This window comes from Vanacampus margaritifer, chromosome 17 (genome assembly GCF_051991255.1).
Source record: "Vanacampus margaritifer isolate UIUO_Vmar chromosome 17, RoL_Vmar_1.0, whole genome shotgun sequence".
In the NCBI taxonomy this organism is placed as follows: domain Eukaryota; kingdom Metazoa; phylum Chordata; class Actinopteri; order Syngnathiformes; family Syngnathidae; genus Vanacampus; species Vanacampus margaritifer.
Window position 1 is genome coordinate 17,311,753 of NC_135448.1, and position 16,399 is coordinate 17,328,151.

At 45.4% G+C, this 16,399-nt stretch overlaps 2 protein-coding genes across 8 annotated transcripts; one reads left to right on the top strand and one right to left on the bottom strand.

Moving 5' to 3' along the window:
• Window positions 1-153: 153 nt before the first annotated feature.
• On the bottom strand, window positions 154-2,223 carry LOC144037041 (protein C1orf43 homolog). Its single transcript, XM_077548170.1, has 7 exons — window positions 1,598-2,223; window positions 1,429-1,530; window positions 1,251-1,359; window positions 1,129-1,182; window positions 896-1,062; window positions 767-825; window positions 154-650 (listed from the first exon to the last, which is right to left on the bottom strand). Exons 1-7 carry the CDS (start codon window positions 1,658-1,660, stop codon window positions 443-445), a joined length of 762 nt encoding a protein of 253 aa, XP_077404296.1. The 5' UTR covers window positions 1,661-2,223; the 3' UTR covers window positions 154-442.
• ubap2l (ubiquitin associated protein 2-like) lies at window positions 2,213-16,393 on the top strand. 7 transcript variants are annotated; one of them, XM_077548153.1, is made up of 29 exons: window positions 2,213-2,378; window positions 3,525-3,663; window positions 4,230-4,307; window positions 4,423-4,533; window positions 5,364-5,535; window positions 5,615-5,716; window positions 5,785-5,830; window positions 6,720-6,826; window positions 6,903-6,962; window positions 7,208-7,260; window positions 7,373-7,458; window positions 7,739-7,922; window positions 7,991-8,189; window positions 8,269-8,591; window positions 8,751-8,920; window positions 8,997-9,117; window positions 9,280-9,319; window positions 10,011-10,215; window positions 10,302-10,368; window positions 10,514-10,820; window positions 11,057-11,145; window positions 11,224-11,277; window positions 11,366-11,447; window positions 11,542-11,762; window positions 12,170-12,269; window positions 13,391-13,558; window positions 13,739-13,806; window positions 14,811-15,008; window positions 15,096-16,393. In XM_077548153.1, exons 2-29 carry the CDS (start codon window positions 3,565-3,567, stop codon window positions 15,189-15,191), a joined length of 3,606 nt encoding a protein of 1,201 aa, XP_077404279.1. In that variant the 5' UTR covers window positions 2,213-2,378; window positions 3,525-3,564; the 3' UTR covers window positions 15,192-16,393. The 7 variants fall into 7 exon arrangements, with proteins under 7 accessions (XP_077404279.1, XP_077404282.1, XP_077404283.1 ...); XM_077548156.1 differs by having other exon boundaries at window positions 14,814-15,008; XM_077548157.1 differs by having other exon boundaries at window positions 9,027-9,117.
• The last annotated feature ends 6 nt before the right edge of the window (window positions 16,394-16,399 follow it).

Here is a 16,399-nt window from a genome sequence, read left to right on the forward strand (position 1 = left end):
AACAATTTTTTTTTTTTTTGGGGGGGGGATAGTCCTTTTTTGTTGTTGCAAGGAACATAAAATTTAAATCAGATTTTTTTTGGGGGGGGGGGGCTGTGTACTACAATAGTAGTCTTGTTTTTGTTTTGTTTTCTGAAGGAACAAAATCCATAATAGAATATTCAAGTCAACGTTTAATGGAGAAAAAAAAAGTGCACACGTGCATGGCAAGGAGGAAAAAAAAGATTGAAATGTACAACCCAAGCCAGTCTTTGAACAACCTAGCAGCGCCATCTAGTGGACTGAAAGAGACAGCATTGATGACTGACTTAAACTTCGTGATTTTTTTTTTTTTTATACATTTGTCCACAAGTCAACATTTTAATCTGAGGTGTCACATCAATAAATTATATTTACAAAAATGTCACAAAAATAAACATATATATATACACACGCAGTTCAGTCACAAAGTGCTCTCCAGCGTATTGTAGTTGTCTTTGAAACTCTTGAGCTCCAAGAAGTGTTTGGGCCTCTTGCTGCGCGGGCCGGTCGACGGCAGGTAGGTGACCTGAATGGTGGACGGGGCGTTGCGGGCCGGAGAACCCGTCAGTCCCTTGGCCGCAGACTGATGCTGCTGCTCGACAGTGCTGCTACTCCAGTATGCCTTCACACTGAAGGGGGAAAGTGCAACAAAATCAACCTCAAAAATGATGTAACCTCTTTGAACACCAACTCAAGGAGCTCATGATGGTTCCTTGCCCTCAAGTTAAATGTGAGGACTACTTACACATCTGCTAATTCGTTTAGCGCCTGCTGATATTCCAGAAATTCTGCTTCTCCAAACACCTAAAACGTGACACAAGGATGAGATCTGGGATCCAAAAATTAAACACTTTCATCCGTGTACAGTCCGCACCCCGGTGCCATGGCGGGCGCTGTCGTAGCCCTCCAGCAGACGGTCGATGAGCGCGCCGCGGCTGCTCTTGATCAGCGAGTGCGAGTTGCGCAGCTCCAGCAGCCAACTCCGAAAGCTTCGGCCCGTGAAGGCACTGGGACTGCTGCACATCTCCTCCAGAGGTATGCCTGACAATGAAGAAACGCATGATGAAGAATATGGAAAAATAAGTATGAGGGTGTGAAGTCTCTCACCTGAGTCCCTAATAGCATCCAGGGCTTTCATCCTGTACAGGTAGTTATAGCAACCTGCAAGATAGCAGTTATTTACACTGGTGCTTCTTACGAAAGGGATGCAAGGGATAGCAGGAACTCACTCAGCTGTGATCCACGCCTGAGCCTGGCATCATTTTCGGGCAGGAGACGAGGTTCGAACCGGATCTCGTGAACTTGAGACAACCGGGAGTCGATCTGCTCACGCAGACCCTGTTAGGAACATCAAATTTAACAAATCGATAAAAATATACATGACGACATTTTTTTATTTTTCTTTACCTTTGGAGCATTGTGGCCGATGGGCGCATGCGGACCGCGGCGGGATCTCATGGCGAAACGCATAATTTGTCTTTTGACGAAGATGAAGAGCAGCACGAAGACCTGTCAAAACAAAACGTTAGCATAAACGCTACTACAGAAGCGATCGTAAACTGCCTATGTAACTCACCAAGCTGCCATACGCCATCACCAGAACCACGTTAACCCCCGATAGAGGCGGCGAGTCCGCCATGTTGGCACCAACGTGTTTGGAAATGTTTATATCCTACTTTACAGGCGAGCTACATTAGCTCGCTAGTTAGCATGTCGCCACCTTCGAAGCGAATGTCGTCTCTTAATGCGCAAAACTGACGCTATTTTCTTAATCCATTGTTTTAAATTACGTTAACTGTAGCTACGGGATAACAGTGTAACATACGGTTGATTTAATCCAGCTACGCGGCGAACGGTGCCTCACTTTTCGGCTTAGATAGCTAGCTCAACCCGGCGTTGGTTGTCTCACAAGTACCGTAATTACAGTGGAAAGGGGCACTTGGAAACGTATTTGTTATGCGTATACACACATACTAAAGATCAGTAATGTATTCATATATTCGACATTATAATTCACGACATATGAACATTACAGTGATTTATTTATGCAACGGAAATTTCACAGCACTGGTCGAGTCCACGTAATCTATTTTGTTAATTGAAAATAAATTGTTATTGTTTGTTTGTTTGTTTGTTTGTTTGAGACGACACTGTACTAACATTCGCCGGCACATGTTATCTTTGATGCGCAACAGTCGCAATGACATGTCACCGGTCGGAGGTGGGGGAAAAAATACCCCAAATAAAGCTTTATTAGTTTGTGATCACATGTTTGTTGGTCCAGTTTCCTCCAAGCACTGTACAGCGACAGACCACATGACACAGCTCTCCGTGGTGTCAGAGTGGAAGAGAAACAGGTAAACGTCGGTTGTTGTTACATATTATGGAGGGGAAAATGTGAGGAAAAAATCCCAACTTTCGTGTGCCAAATTTTCCGCTAGGGGCGGGGGCGATTGTGCTTATCGTGTCCAAAATAGCGTCTAGCAAGGTCGGAGAACTAGACTACTTGTCGGCCGGTGTCTTGTCTAGTCTGGAGCCGGGTTCTTGGTTAGTATGGTGGCGTTTATTGTCATTTTTAGGAGGGACGGGGGAGAATCGTAGGCCCTGTCTTATAAGCCCCTTTAATGCTGTTTTCCGCCTTTCACGTTAAAGGTGCCGATCAATATTTTGGCAGTGTGGTCTTTAATATCGCTGCGAGCTAACTAGTTAGCCATTAGCTGTTAGCGTCCAGTTAGTTTGTTAACCTAGCGTGGCTAAGTCGTTAGCATCCAACTACTCGGGAAATAACGTTTTTGGGGGGGGCTCGGTGAAGTCAAACACGAAGACTTCATTAATCAAATTCAGGTAGTTAAATAAGTAGCTTTTGTGCCAATGGGATATATAAGTTTATTATTGAATGGTTCGTGTGTAGTTAATCGACAGTCGCGAGCTAACGTTAGCCCCGTGCTAAAAGTTAGCCTCGTCGCCATGAGGTGTAGCCGCTCGAGGCGGAAGCCCACCAAGACTTCAAAGCTTGATGCTTTTCACCCCTTCTCCCTCACATATTCCTTATTTTATCTGTCCCCCCGCCCCCCAGAGCTATATCGACCTGTTTGATAAGATGGACAGGCCTCAGGCTTGATTGCTTGTTTGTGTGTTTCAGTTCAAGCCGAGCGTTTTACGTAACGTATGCGAGATTAAGCAGTCGTTTTCGATAACTAGGTTGGCAGCACAAACGCACAAATGTGACCCCCTTCGCCGTTTTGCTGTCCCCCTTAAGTGTGTTTGCCAGTGCTTTTTTTCCCGTTGTGATGCGGTTACTACTTCACACAGTGCAACTCTTAAGGTTACTTTCATTTTTGACAGTGATGTTTTGACTCGCAAACAGGTCGTTGCGCACTTGCTGTGTTGTACCTTGGAGCCTTATCTAATGTGTGCACACCTTTTGCATTGCCTTTGTGTTGTGTTACTGGAAGTGTGTAATGAGGTCATTCAGGTCTCTTTCTCGCCCTTTCTCTCATCAGGTGTGATTCCTTGTAAATAACTTGTTTGTATATACTGTAAATGATGACGTCCATGGGCGGAAACCGGGCCCGGGGCAGCTGGGAACAGACACAGCAAGGCCAGACACAGGGCCAGACACAGCACAAGCAAAGGCCTCAGGTACACCCTCGTTTACATCCGTTCAACTCAAAGTGGAATGTCCCATGTCGACACCACCCAAAAGTGGGAAAGTACGCCTCAAGGGTCAAGCAAAAATGTTATATTATACTCTTGGGATGATTAACTTTGCATTCAAACGATCTGTGAAACTAGCATTTTCCTACCTTTTCCCCCCCGTGGATTCCTGTTCTATACATAAGCATCAAAATGGAGTGGAAGAACACATTTGCTGGCCTTTTTTTGTGTTGTTGTTCTTTTTGAATGGCACCAACCAAGAACAGAGAGATGAAGTTGAACCAACAATGTTTCCACCTTCAAAAGTGATATTGCACTGTACTCTGTAGCCCATTTGCCCACAAAAGCTGGCATTTTTAGACCATCTTTACATGTAAGTGTTGTTTATAAATGATACCAGCACAGAGTAGAGGGAGGAACAACTTTCTCTTTTCTGGTAATTTTCCACTTTCTGGGGGTTGTTTTAATGAGAGTGAATAATGATTTTTCCCAGAACGTTGTTGTCCTCTGAAGCTCATTGTGCTAAATGTGCTTGTGTCCTTTGGCAACAGGCCACCGCGGAGCAGATCCGGCTTGCGCAGATGATTTCAGACCACAACGATGCAGACTTTGAGGAGAAGGTCAAACAGGTGACAAGTATTCCCTTTTGTCCGTTTTTGAGATTTGCTCGCGGGCTATTCAAGATGGCCGTTCTGTCATTAAGAGGTAAAATTAATCTTTTTTTTTTTTTTTGGGTTTATCTAGCTGATTGACATCACGGGCAAGGACCAGGATGAGTCTATGATTGCACTGCACGACTGCAACGGCGACGTCAACAGAGCCATAAATGTGCTACTGGAGGGTAGCCCAGACACTGTGAGTCTTCTTCCGTGGCGGTATTAGCGCAATGCATCCGTGTTCATTCTTATGATAAAGTACTGTAAAGCAACACTAGTGTTGTAAAGTTGATGCGCGTCACACATTTGTTACCTGCGCACTATAGCGCCGAAAAATATTTTGGTGAAGGAGATGGAGCAACTTTTCACGTCACTCTGCTGCTCTCGTTTATCACCTCCAGTTCCAGTAGTATGAAAATTTCCAGACTGGCTTGATCGAGATAGTCAAAGCTAGCGTGGCTAACCCCTATTCTCATCCACAGCCATTTTATTTGCGTATTCTTTCACTCGCTGACACATGAAGACTGTGTTACCCTGTCCACCGGACATGCTCCACATAGGGTAATACGAGGCCGAAGTGTTCTGTAAATTATCCAAGATGACAATAAGTAGGATTAATGCTTAGTCAATTTGAAGATTTAAACGTGGCAATTTTCGGTCTTCAGAAGTAGTACCAAAACCTGTAGTCACCTTTTATGGTGCTTATTAAAGCCAACATTTCCATTAACACCTACACAAGATGGGGGTATACACACCTTTGGAGGTATTATTAGCCTCTTTCACACTCCCTGTGAAAGCGAGAATCTTTACCTATTTTCCTAGTTGCTGTTATGTATTAATGGATGAGGTCGACCAGGCACTCATTTGTCGTATGAGGAAGTATCAGGGGCAACAAGAACAGGGATTTAATTGTGATGTGTTGTGTCACTATGTGAAAGCACAATATCTTATTTGGCTGGGTTTTTTTTTTTTTTGTGGGGATCCTCCCGCTGTGGCGTCGCCGTGTTAAAAGGTTTTCTTTCATCTCAGGACTCGTGGGAGATGGTGGGGAAGAAGAAAGGCGTGTCGGGCCAGAAGGAGGCCAGCCATCCAGAGATTGGAGAGGATGGGAAAGAGAACCGGGAGAAAATGGAGAAGGATGCAGCACGTCGGCGAGGGGGAGCTCCTCGCAGGGGCCGCGGCGCCATCAGGGGGCGAGAGTGTACGCCTGTTAACGTTACTTGTATTTCATTTGGAAACGGTTGTTGCTTCTCGTTTTGATTCCTCCTCCTTCACTCCAGTTCGAGGTCAAGAGAACGGCCTGGACGGAGCCAAGGCGGCAGTGGTGGGCAGGGGTGCGGAGCGAGGCCGCAGGGGGCGTGGCCGAGGAAGAGGGACACTCGGTGAGTTGTCGGCAGCTTTCATCAACGTTTCCATGTGAGCAATCTCAAGTTTTGCTTTTCGCTTGTAGGAGTGTCGGGACGGCGAGGAGGCCGGTTCTCTGCGCAGGGCATGGGGTAAGAAGAGAACACCTGCGTGTCCTTAGACTGCAAGAGAGAGAGGGGGGCTTTTGTTCCGCTGTTGCCATGGCCACAGGAGAGTAGTACCCTGGATCTATTGTTTAGTGTTAATCCGCAGCAGAGGTGGACGTGGTTCAGCCTGTGGAACGAAACGATGTGGGCCTACGTCTCTTCACAGTTGTACGCTTAAAAATCTGAAAAACAGAAACGATCAGTCCATTTACTGTTACACAGTTAATGTAAACAAAAAAAAAAGACTCTCCAGTCCTTCTTGAACGCTTGAGAGGAAACAACTTGAGATGCAATTATTCAGTTTGTCCGCCATGCGTGACTCCTACAACATTCCTCCATAATAACTCCACGACTCCCAACCTGATGCCTTGTCCTAAACTACATGTGTCAAGCTCAAGGCCGAGGGACCAAATCCAGCCAAAAGTCTCCACACTAATAGTCAGATTGTGTCGGCAGATATTTTTTCAACGGCAAAATACACTTAAGCTCTTACCGAATATTGATTTAGACTCTTTTTCATACATGAGCCATTTCTGCCTTCAGACAGACACACCAAAGGAAGCCTCTGCTGCCGTGATTTAATTTGTGCCCCCCTCGAGTTGCCTGTCATTTCCTCCGCAACACACGCATGCATGCATGTGTCAGATTTGAAAAAAGACAGGAAGCCATATGAAGGAGACTGTGTGCAAGCGCTTGATGGTTTCATTTCGTCTCATATATGCTTACTGCTGCGCTTATTATTCACACCTTTTATTGATTAGCGCACCCATTACGCTTAAGTGGATGCGCTACACAAGCATGCAATCAGTGCTTTTCCACTACTGAAAAGGAAAAGTGTCTTTTCTTCAATTGTATGCTTCCCCCCCCACCCCAGAACCTTCAACCCTGCCGACTACGCCGAACCGAGTCAGACAGATGAAAACTATGGCGGAGGCAGCACCTGGAACAACACAGGTGGCACGGAGACCGAAGAAGGAGCTAGTGAGTACATATAGAAAACACATATCTTCTATGTTGCCGGTGAATGAGTATAGTTTTGAAACTCTTTTCTTTTCAGAATTGGAATACTCTCCGGGAGAGGGAACGACTTACCCGCCCAAGTTTGACTCGGCACCTGGTAACCCTTTAATGCACATTTTCATGGACAGTGCAAAGGGCCTAACCGTAAATAAACATATTGTAAATATCTAGAAAATGATGGCTATGGACTGCAGATTTCTGCAACAGACATATATGTTCCACTAAACAAATGGTGTTATCGAGGGTGTGCAAACAATGAACTGTGATTGGAGTGAAGGAACTTTATTGACCTACTTCTCGTGCCTGTCACTGGTGCTGAAGAGATTTATGCCCCACCCGCAGGTGCCTGGAGGACGCCCACGGAAGAATGGGGCACCGAGGACTGGAATGAGGATGTGAGTACTTCCAACTTTTTTTTCTTTTTTTTTTGTTCTAAGGAACCTGATCTATATTTGTTTCCATTTCCAGAAATGAGTTGTCTGACATTTTCCTTTTCATACCTGGCAGTTGTCAGAGACCAAGATATTCACAGCTTCCAGCGTGGCGACAGTTCCACCGCCGCAAGAGAATGTCACCATCACCAAAGGACAGAGGTGGGGCAAAAAGCCACCGTTTTCCTTCCTTTTCCAGTGTCGCCGTTTCATATAAACACGGGTCATTAACCGTTTTGTATAAATGGCACCGGCCCAGCAAATCTTTGCCTTTGGACTTAATATCAGAGCTGAAAAAATTGTGATTTTGGTCCGAGTTTTGGGTGAGAAATGTGAAGACTCTGTGCAAAAGAAACTTTGTGTTTCACTTCACATGGAGAAAATGACTTTTGCAGGACACATTGTGGTCCTTGATTTAACATTCTCATTTCCTCCTCTGTAGGATTGACCTCGCGGTGCTCTTGGGGAAGACTCCCCCGTCCTCCTCGTCTGAAACGGAACCCCAACCCGGGGAGGCCGCCCAGCCCTCCTCCATGCCCCAGTCGCTGGTTTTCAGCAACTCCAAGCAAGGACCCCCTTTGTCACAAACTTCTTCCAGTGCCCCTTCTTACACCCAGCACAGCATGGTGAGTGGCAATGAGGACTTTTTTTCTTCTGGCCTTGTGTCACCACTAATGCACTGTTTTGGCGGCAGGTCAGCATGCTGAACAAGAGTTTTGGGGAGGTAGCGGACCAGAAAGGAAGTACCAGCGGGACCACCGGCTCCCAGTTCCTGGAGCAGTACAAAACCGCTCAGGCGCTGGCTCAGCTGGCCGCTCAGCATTCCCAAACTGGGGTCCCGAACTCCAACCCCCGATCCTGGGACAACGGTGCCAACTCGCGGGCACAATATGGTGAGATGACATCACACGTAGCCAGATTGGAATCATTTTTAGCAGTAGAATTCACTCCTGATGCTATTTTCCTGTGCAGACATGAAGACTCAGCCAGAGTCGGCAATCCACACGCCCTTCGCCAAGCGCCCGCCCTTCCAGGCCGCCACCACCACCACGTCATCCATGTTGGAAGTTTTCCTGCCTTCCTCTGTCTCCTCCGCTTCCTCCTTGCCGCCGCAAACAACGTCCTCGCCGCACGTCGTGCCGCCGCCCGCCTCCTCACTTCCCAAAATGGCGCCGGTCACGTCGTTGGGTCAGCAGGTTTCTCCGAGTTCCTCGGACGCACAGGGCTCTAGTCCGCTTCCTCTGCAGCAACACAAACTCAGACCGCAGAAGAAGAGGACCTCCATTGCAACAAAGGTAAGTGGATATGCTCAGTCCAAGTTTCAAACTGTGCCGGACTTCTATTTAAAGACCAAACTTCCACCTTTTTAATAAACATGTTTTAACACTTGCTCATCTACCAGATGCCGCAGCTGAGAAAAATCGATCCTCTTAAAATGTTTCATCTTTGTTCAGATTCCGGCAATGGCGGTGGAAATGCCCGGCTCGACGGACATCTCCGGCCTTAACCTTCAGTTCGGAGCGCTGCAGTTTGGCTCGGAGACGCTGCCCGAGTACGAGTCGGCCTCTTCCAACGCCACGGCCGTCAACCCGATGCAGAACAGCCTCTACTCGACCCCCAGCAGGTTTGTACGCAGGAAATGCAAGCGTCTCCTTGTGATCGCCGCGTCAAATCAGTTAACATGACCTGTCAATCTACAGTGAATCAACTCCAGCTCTTTCCAACTCCAGTCAGATGGACATGTACGAGCAAAGAGCAGCTCAGACGCGGCGTTACCCTCCCTCCGTCTCCTCCTCCCCGCAGAAGGACATGCAGCCTAAGGTAGGACTTCAAACATCCAGGCCAGATGTTCTGACGCTCTGAATATTAAACTTTTTTTTTTCCCCCTTTACATGAGCATTTCCAAGCGCACGTCCTGTTTGACTTCTCAATAGGCTGTTTCCATAGAAACCAGTGAGCTCACCTTCATTGTTGCTTTTACAGAACGGCTTCAGTTCACTGCAAGCGGCACAATCTGTGGAAGGCAAGTATCGTGTTGCTTGATGATTTTGATTATGATTTGCTGCCTCACAGTGGAAATACTTTTTTTTTCATGTTAGATTTATTTTTATGTAAAAACATTTTAAAATTTGTTTCTCAATTTATTTTCTCATGTATTTTTTTGTCTCATTTAATTCTTTGTCATTTCTTTCTTTATTTATTGTAGTTTCATTTATTTTCACTCTTTTATCTTATTTTATTTTCCTCTTTCGTGTTTTTATGATTTTTTAAATTTCTTTTTTCTCATTTGTCATTTTTCGTTTATTATTTGTATATTTCTTTTATCAATATTACTTTGTTTCTTTTTCTCATTCATATATTTTTTTCAAATTTTTTGCTTTCTTGTATTTATTTATTAATCTTAATTTTAGCTTCCATTTTTTTTCTTTTTTGGGATATTTGCCCAAATATATTTTTTTCCAAACTATTTTTCTCTTTTCTTCCTTCATTTTATTTTTTTCATTTTGTTCTATTCTTTTCTCATTTTTATATTTTTAGTTTTGCTTTCTCATGTATTTATATTTTAATTTCTAATTTTCCTTATTTCCTCTTTTTTGTTGTTCTCTTATTTTTTATTTCCTCATATATTTATGTTCTCATTAATTCTATTTGCTCATTTCTTGTTTGCTGTTTTATATGTTTTCATTAATCCTTTTTATTTTATTTTTTTTTAGCTGCAGCGGGTTCTGTAGTAGCAGTCAAACCCACGTCGGATGCGACGGCGGCACCACCGACGGTCGTCGCCAGCATGGGCCCCCTGGCGGACGGCAGCTCGGGTCCGACCTCCCTGCTTGCGACTTCCAATCAGGCACCACTCGGCCCCCTGGGCCAGGGCGAAGAGCTGCCGCCGAGCACCGTCCCACCTCCTCAGCACAATAGGTGATGCCGCAGGTCGACTCCCATCACGTATGGTCCGCAACTTGTCAGTAAAGCAGACGTGACTAAACTGCAGTGTTTCGTTGCAGTGCACTCTCATCACAACAGAACAGCCTTGCGCCATCTTCGGGTCGAACGGCCAACTCTAGCTTATTGGTAAGATCCCCATATCACACAAGGCCATCTTTGAGAGATACTGTATTAGTCTGTTCCGACAGCGCGCGCACACACACACACACGGATTGCCGCACTCTAATGGAGTTCTAATGTCATCAGTCATATCCGCCTCTTTCCTCCGCAGCACGCTAACGTAGATGGCGACTCCAGCCTCCACTCCTCCTCCTCCTCCTCCTTCCCTTCCGTCTCCGCCGTGTCGTCATCGGTCCCCTCCTCCTCGGCCGCCGCAGCGCAGATGTCACTGGGGGCGCCGGTATCGGCCCCGTCTGGCCTCGGCCCCGTCAGCAACATGCCAATGGGCATGAACGCGGCGTCCATGGGTGCGCATGGCGTGGCCTCTTCCCCCGCCATCGTCTCGATGTCTGCGGCAGCCTCCGCCGCGGCCTCATCGGCGACTTCTTTGTCATCGCGCAGCTCTGTAGCATCCTCAGGTCTGCCATACATCAATACAGTGTGCCGTTGCGGTCAACCTGTATCTTTAGGTCCTCCTGCTCTTTCAATTTCATTCTTCTCACACACATCAAACTTACTAAAACATACTTTAAAAGTTTTTCTAAATATTCTTTAGTTGTTCTAAGTTGTTTGTCATACATAGTTGAATAAGATGAGCAAATGTGTTTTTCTTAAATATTCTGATTGTTAAACTGCAACCGTCTGTCAATTGCAGGGAAAGCACCTCCAAATTTGCCCCCCGGAGTGCCCCCTCTGCTGCCCAATCCATACATCATGGCCCCGGGACTACTGCATCCCTACCCAGTGAGTGCTTTTTACAAAGTGTGTGTGTGTAAGCACAAATACAGTATGCACGTTGTGTAACAAGACGTATCGTGTCAGACTCAGGTGTACGGCTATGACGACCTGCAGATGTTGCAGACGAGAATACCATTGGTAAGTTGGAATTTTCCATGCGAGCCATCATTTCCTGTGTCATAATAATAATAATCTTGTTCCTTTTTTTTTTTGCGTGCGTTTCCAGGATTATTACAGCATTCCCTTTGCAACCCCAACAACAGCACTGACAGGCCGAGAGGCCAGCTTGACAAACAACCTTTACTCTGGTGAGACGACTTCCTCAACTCATTTATAAGTACATTTCTATTGGATCCTGAAATTGTTTTTTTATTTTTCCCCCCGTGGTCATCCTCTCTCAAGGCGATCTATCCAAGTTTGGTCGAGGCGACGCGTCCTCGCCGGCCCCCGCCACCACGCTGGCACAGAATCAGCAGCAGAACCAGACGCAAACGCACCACTCGACCCAGCAGCCCTTCCTCAACCCGGCGCTGCCGCCCGGCTACAGCTACACGAGCCTGCCCTACTACACCGGCATGCCAGGCCTGCCCAACACCTTCCAGTACGGGCCCGCGGTCTTCCCGGTGAGGATTTGACACACACATAAAGCAAAGGTTTTGTTTTCTTTCTGGATTAGGGATATTAACTCTTTGACTGCCAAAAACGTTAAATAACGTTTAGTAAAATCCTATGGAGGAGTGCCAAAGACGTTAAAAGACGTTTGTTTCAAAACAGAGGTGAAACTAACCATTTTCTATTGTTGATTACTGAAAAACGGAATAAGGTAGAAACAAACTTTTTTTTTCTGATGAAAGATGAGAGTCCAATCTTTCATTTGCTAGTATGTGTGTTTCCATAGTCCAAACACAACATTTTCTGTGGACCTTGAAAGATCAGTCAAAATGCTTAAATCGGCTGGCACTGGCGACATCCCGCTTCTGAAAACGTCTGGCAGTCAAAGAGTTAAGGGATATTTTTGTGGTTCTTCCAGGTGGCTCCTACCTCGTCAAAGCAGCACGGTGTGAATGTCGGCGCGTCGGCCACACCCTTCCAACAGGCCAGCGGCTATGGTTCCCATGGATACAGTACTGGTGAGCCACCTTGAACGCAGACTACAGGTCTTGGGTTGTATGACATGATGTGCGACTAACATTACAACTATAGGCCACAACGTCGCAGTCGTAACCCCAGATTGACAAAAAAATGAATAAATGTAGATGGTGCGTTTGCAGTGGGACAGAATGGAACACTGACGTCAATGTTGTAAAAGCTGTTTTGCACCGCTGTTATTGGCCTCAGCTGCTAATGTTATGTGAAGCAAAAACTTGGTTTAGATGTCCACACCTTCCATTGCTTGCTGGTAAGAGTGAAATCTGTATTGGCTTTTGTGTGTGTTAACATGACGGAGGACCATTGCGTATTGCGGTCCAGGGTGGGGTGAACCTATTCACTAAATCTTTTTTTTTTGGTTGTGCTAAAGCAATGTTAAAGCAATGCGTATTACTTGTGTGCCATCTGGTGGGTTCTTGGTGTTAGGTTTAAGTCGTGATGGTGTTTTTCCATCTACACTTGGCCTGTCCTGTTTTATTGCTGGTCCTTGAAAGCACCCAGTACACTTGTCAAAATGATCTTTCTCCTCCTCTTCCAATGTATCTTCTGAAAGGTGACATCTGTACATGCTAAAAGCCGAGTTTGATTTCATATAGTTCTTGTGTAAAGAGTTAGTGTGCATATTTGTTTGCCCATGTGTGATGCAATGTCACGTTGTGCTATCTTATTTATGCTTGTAGGCTAGCTAATGCTATTGGTGAGCCTGTTGTGATGGGGTTTATTTGTGATGACTAATTTAATCTAAATCATTTATGTAACATGGATTCATGCATAGAGTTGATACCTTATGGTCCACTCCGTTTTGATTTCAGTCCCGGTCTAGTTTCTAGTCTTAATCCCCCCCCCCACACACACACACACAACAAACAAACAATGTTTTTTTTCCCCTGTGTGTGTTGCTGCTTCTGCTGCTTCCTGCCATCACTCAAGCTTACTTTCCACCTTCCCATACACAACCTGCCTGCTCCCCCCCGCCCTCACATAGCACTTGAAGCCTATTGTTAGCTTCAATCTAGTTTGCAAGTGCTCTGTGAGGCAGGTCTCCCTCCCGCCTGGTGTGTCTAACGCTGTGGGCTGCGGCTGTATGTCTGGACTGTTGCAGGCTATGAGGATGTGGGCCAGGCTTCAGGGAGTGGGGATTTCTGTAAGGGCGGATACGGCAATGCTGTGGCCGCCGCCGCCGCCGCTGCTGCTGCTGCCGCCGCTGCCGCCGCCGCCGCCGCCGCTGCTCAAAACAAGCCGGCCAACTCCGTCAGCGGGCCCGGAGTCGGTGAGTGCCATAGCGGACCCCGAACACGACAGTCAGACTTGAAATGATGTCACCTGCTGGCAGTGGTGTGCGGCAACATGTCTGTCCTGTTGAGGAATTGCTTCCCAGTCATTTTTGCTCTGTCGGGTGACATTTTGTTTGTTGGTTTTCCAATGTTGAATGCGTCTTTGTCTTCTCTAGGTGTGTCTGTGACTTCGAGCAACACCGGTGTACCGGATATTTCGGGTTCAGTTTACACAAAGACACAGGCAAGTACAGTGCTCTTAAACTTTTGGGTCTAGGGTTGTAGTCTAAACACCAACTGAGTGACTCGGAACTATCAATTTTTGATGGCTGATGACGTTCACTTAAAACTTATTAACTGCCAGCCCAGTAAAAAGTTGATATCTGACATCTATCGTCATCAGTGAATGGTTTACACTAACAAAAAAAACTTTACCAACCTTAACTCTTTGACTGCCAGACGTTTTCAGAAAAGGGATGCCATGGGTGCCAGCCGATTTAAGCATTTTTGACTGATCTTTCAAGGTCCACAGAAATGTATGTGTTTGGACTATGGAAACACACATACTACCAAATGAAAGATTGGACTCTCATCTTTCATCAGAAAAAAAAGTTTGTTTCTACCTTATTCCGTTTTTCAGTAATCAACAATAGAAAATGGTGAGTTCCACCTCGGTTTTGAAAAAAACGTATTTTAACGTCTTTGGCACTCCTCCATAGGATTTTACTAAACGTTATTTAACGTTTTTGGCAGTCAAAGAGTTAAAAGTGGGAAAAAAAGAATGGTTACTTTATGAGATTTTTTTTTAAGTAATCTATACAAGAACAAAGATGTATATTGTCATATTTTATAGAAAAAAAGTGCCTTCATGAGAAAAAAAAAAAGAATAGTTACTTTATGCGAATTTTTTTTAAGTAATCTATACAAGAACAAAGATGTATATTGTCATATTTTATAGAAAAAAAGTGCCTTCATGAGAAAAAAAAAAGAATAGTTACTTTATGAGAATTTTTTTTAAGTAATCCTTACAAGGACAAAGACGTATTTTGTCGAAAGTTACTTTTCCCCAAGATAGACTTATTAACATGACAAAGTCAAAGTTTAATAAAGTGAATTTCAAAGAATTGAATTCTCCCAAAAATATTACTATATTCTTAAAAAACAAGCAAACTACTGGTTCCTTTCAATGTGCCTTTTTGTCTTAGCGTTAGCGTTAGCGTTAACGTGGCTCTCCTTGCATCTTTCCAGCAGTCATTTGAGAAGCAGGGTTTCCACGCCGGCACTCCCACGGCGTCGTTCAGCCTCCCTTCTGCACTGGGCAGCGGCGGCCCCATTAACGCCCCGGCCGCAGCAGGCTACGCCCCGGCCCCCTTCATGCACATCCTGGCGCCGCACCAGCAGCCCCACTCCCAGATCCTACACCACCACCTGCAACAGGACGCACAGGTGAAACTCTAGTCCCCCTCCCCCCCCCTCCCTTTTCTTCACTTTCCTCCCACGTCTCGCTCATCCTTTCTTTCCCTGTGTTGCCAGAGCGGCAGCGGCCAGCGCAATCAGACCGCATCCATTCAGCAGAAGTCTCAGCTCAACAAGTCTGCATACAACAGCTACAACTGGGGGGCCAACTAGCATCCAACGTCGGAGCCCCGGGCTCCCGCCGTCCACTCACTCGCTAACGGAAGCTGTGAATGAAGACGGGAGGGAGGGAGTGGTCCGGGCTCGTCTCCCTAAACCCCCCCCGAAGGTTTCCTCCTGCTGAGTTTTCCCCCTCCTTCTCCTCCCTTTGCGAGGATGTGCCGGGATGGAAATGGAAGGGGCTAAATGGTTAGAAAAACAAATGACTTATTGAGTGTTTGGGGGAAATTGTATTGTTAAGTTCAGCGCCGACCATTTTACTTGCGTATGTAACGGAATCATTTCCCAAAAAGAATGCGTTTTTCCTTATGGTTCTTTTATGTTGTTGTGCTCAGTCTCTACCCCTGCCTCCTTTTTTTTTTCTTCTTTTTTTTTTTCTTACGAATTGGGAGGAATGAAGTAATGTGGGATGGTGGCGATGGAGGGGTGGGGGGGGACTGTTTTTCTGTTCCACACCCCCTCTGCACAAACTATTTGTTTGCTTGATTGCTGTTTGGTTTCTCCTTCCATCCCCTATTTTATGTCTATTTTAAGTTGGAAGAAACAATTCTCTAAATTTGGTAGAGTTGTGAAGTTTATTTTTTACTAAATATATAAATATATATATATAAATATATAATTGAGCCGGCTTGGGGTGAGGACGTTTGTCGTGTGATTGCGTGCATGTTTGTACACGGACAGGTAGGGAGTGGCTCGGTTGTTTACTGTGCTTTGTTTTTGCCTAGCACAGACTTTTCATAGTGTATAAAACACATGTACAGTTACTGTTACCATTTGTTGTCACAAGTTATTAAATGACCCATCCCAAGGCCAATCCGCACCCCAGTCTGCCTTCCAGCAATGTCTTTTCAGTTTGGGGACACCTCTCCATACGCCACCACCCCTTCCTGCACATTTTAAAGGAGACCTTACAGCATCCAATACTGATGGACAGAATTGTACTTTTTTTTTTGTTGTCAGTGATTTTTCTTTTTGTACTGTGCATTTTAAAAAAAAAAATGTAAATGGAAAAACTTGTCTTGTACATATAAAAAAAGTACTGTAGTGCCTGTTTGTTCGCTTTACTCCTCCAGTTCCTTGCAGATCTTGTTAGGTTTTTGTTCCATTTTTTTTATTTTGTAAAAATATATAAATATTAATAAACAAGGACAGACATTTTCATCATATTTGGGGATGTGAATGTCTTGAAGAATTCATATTGT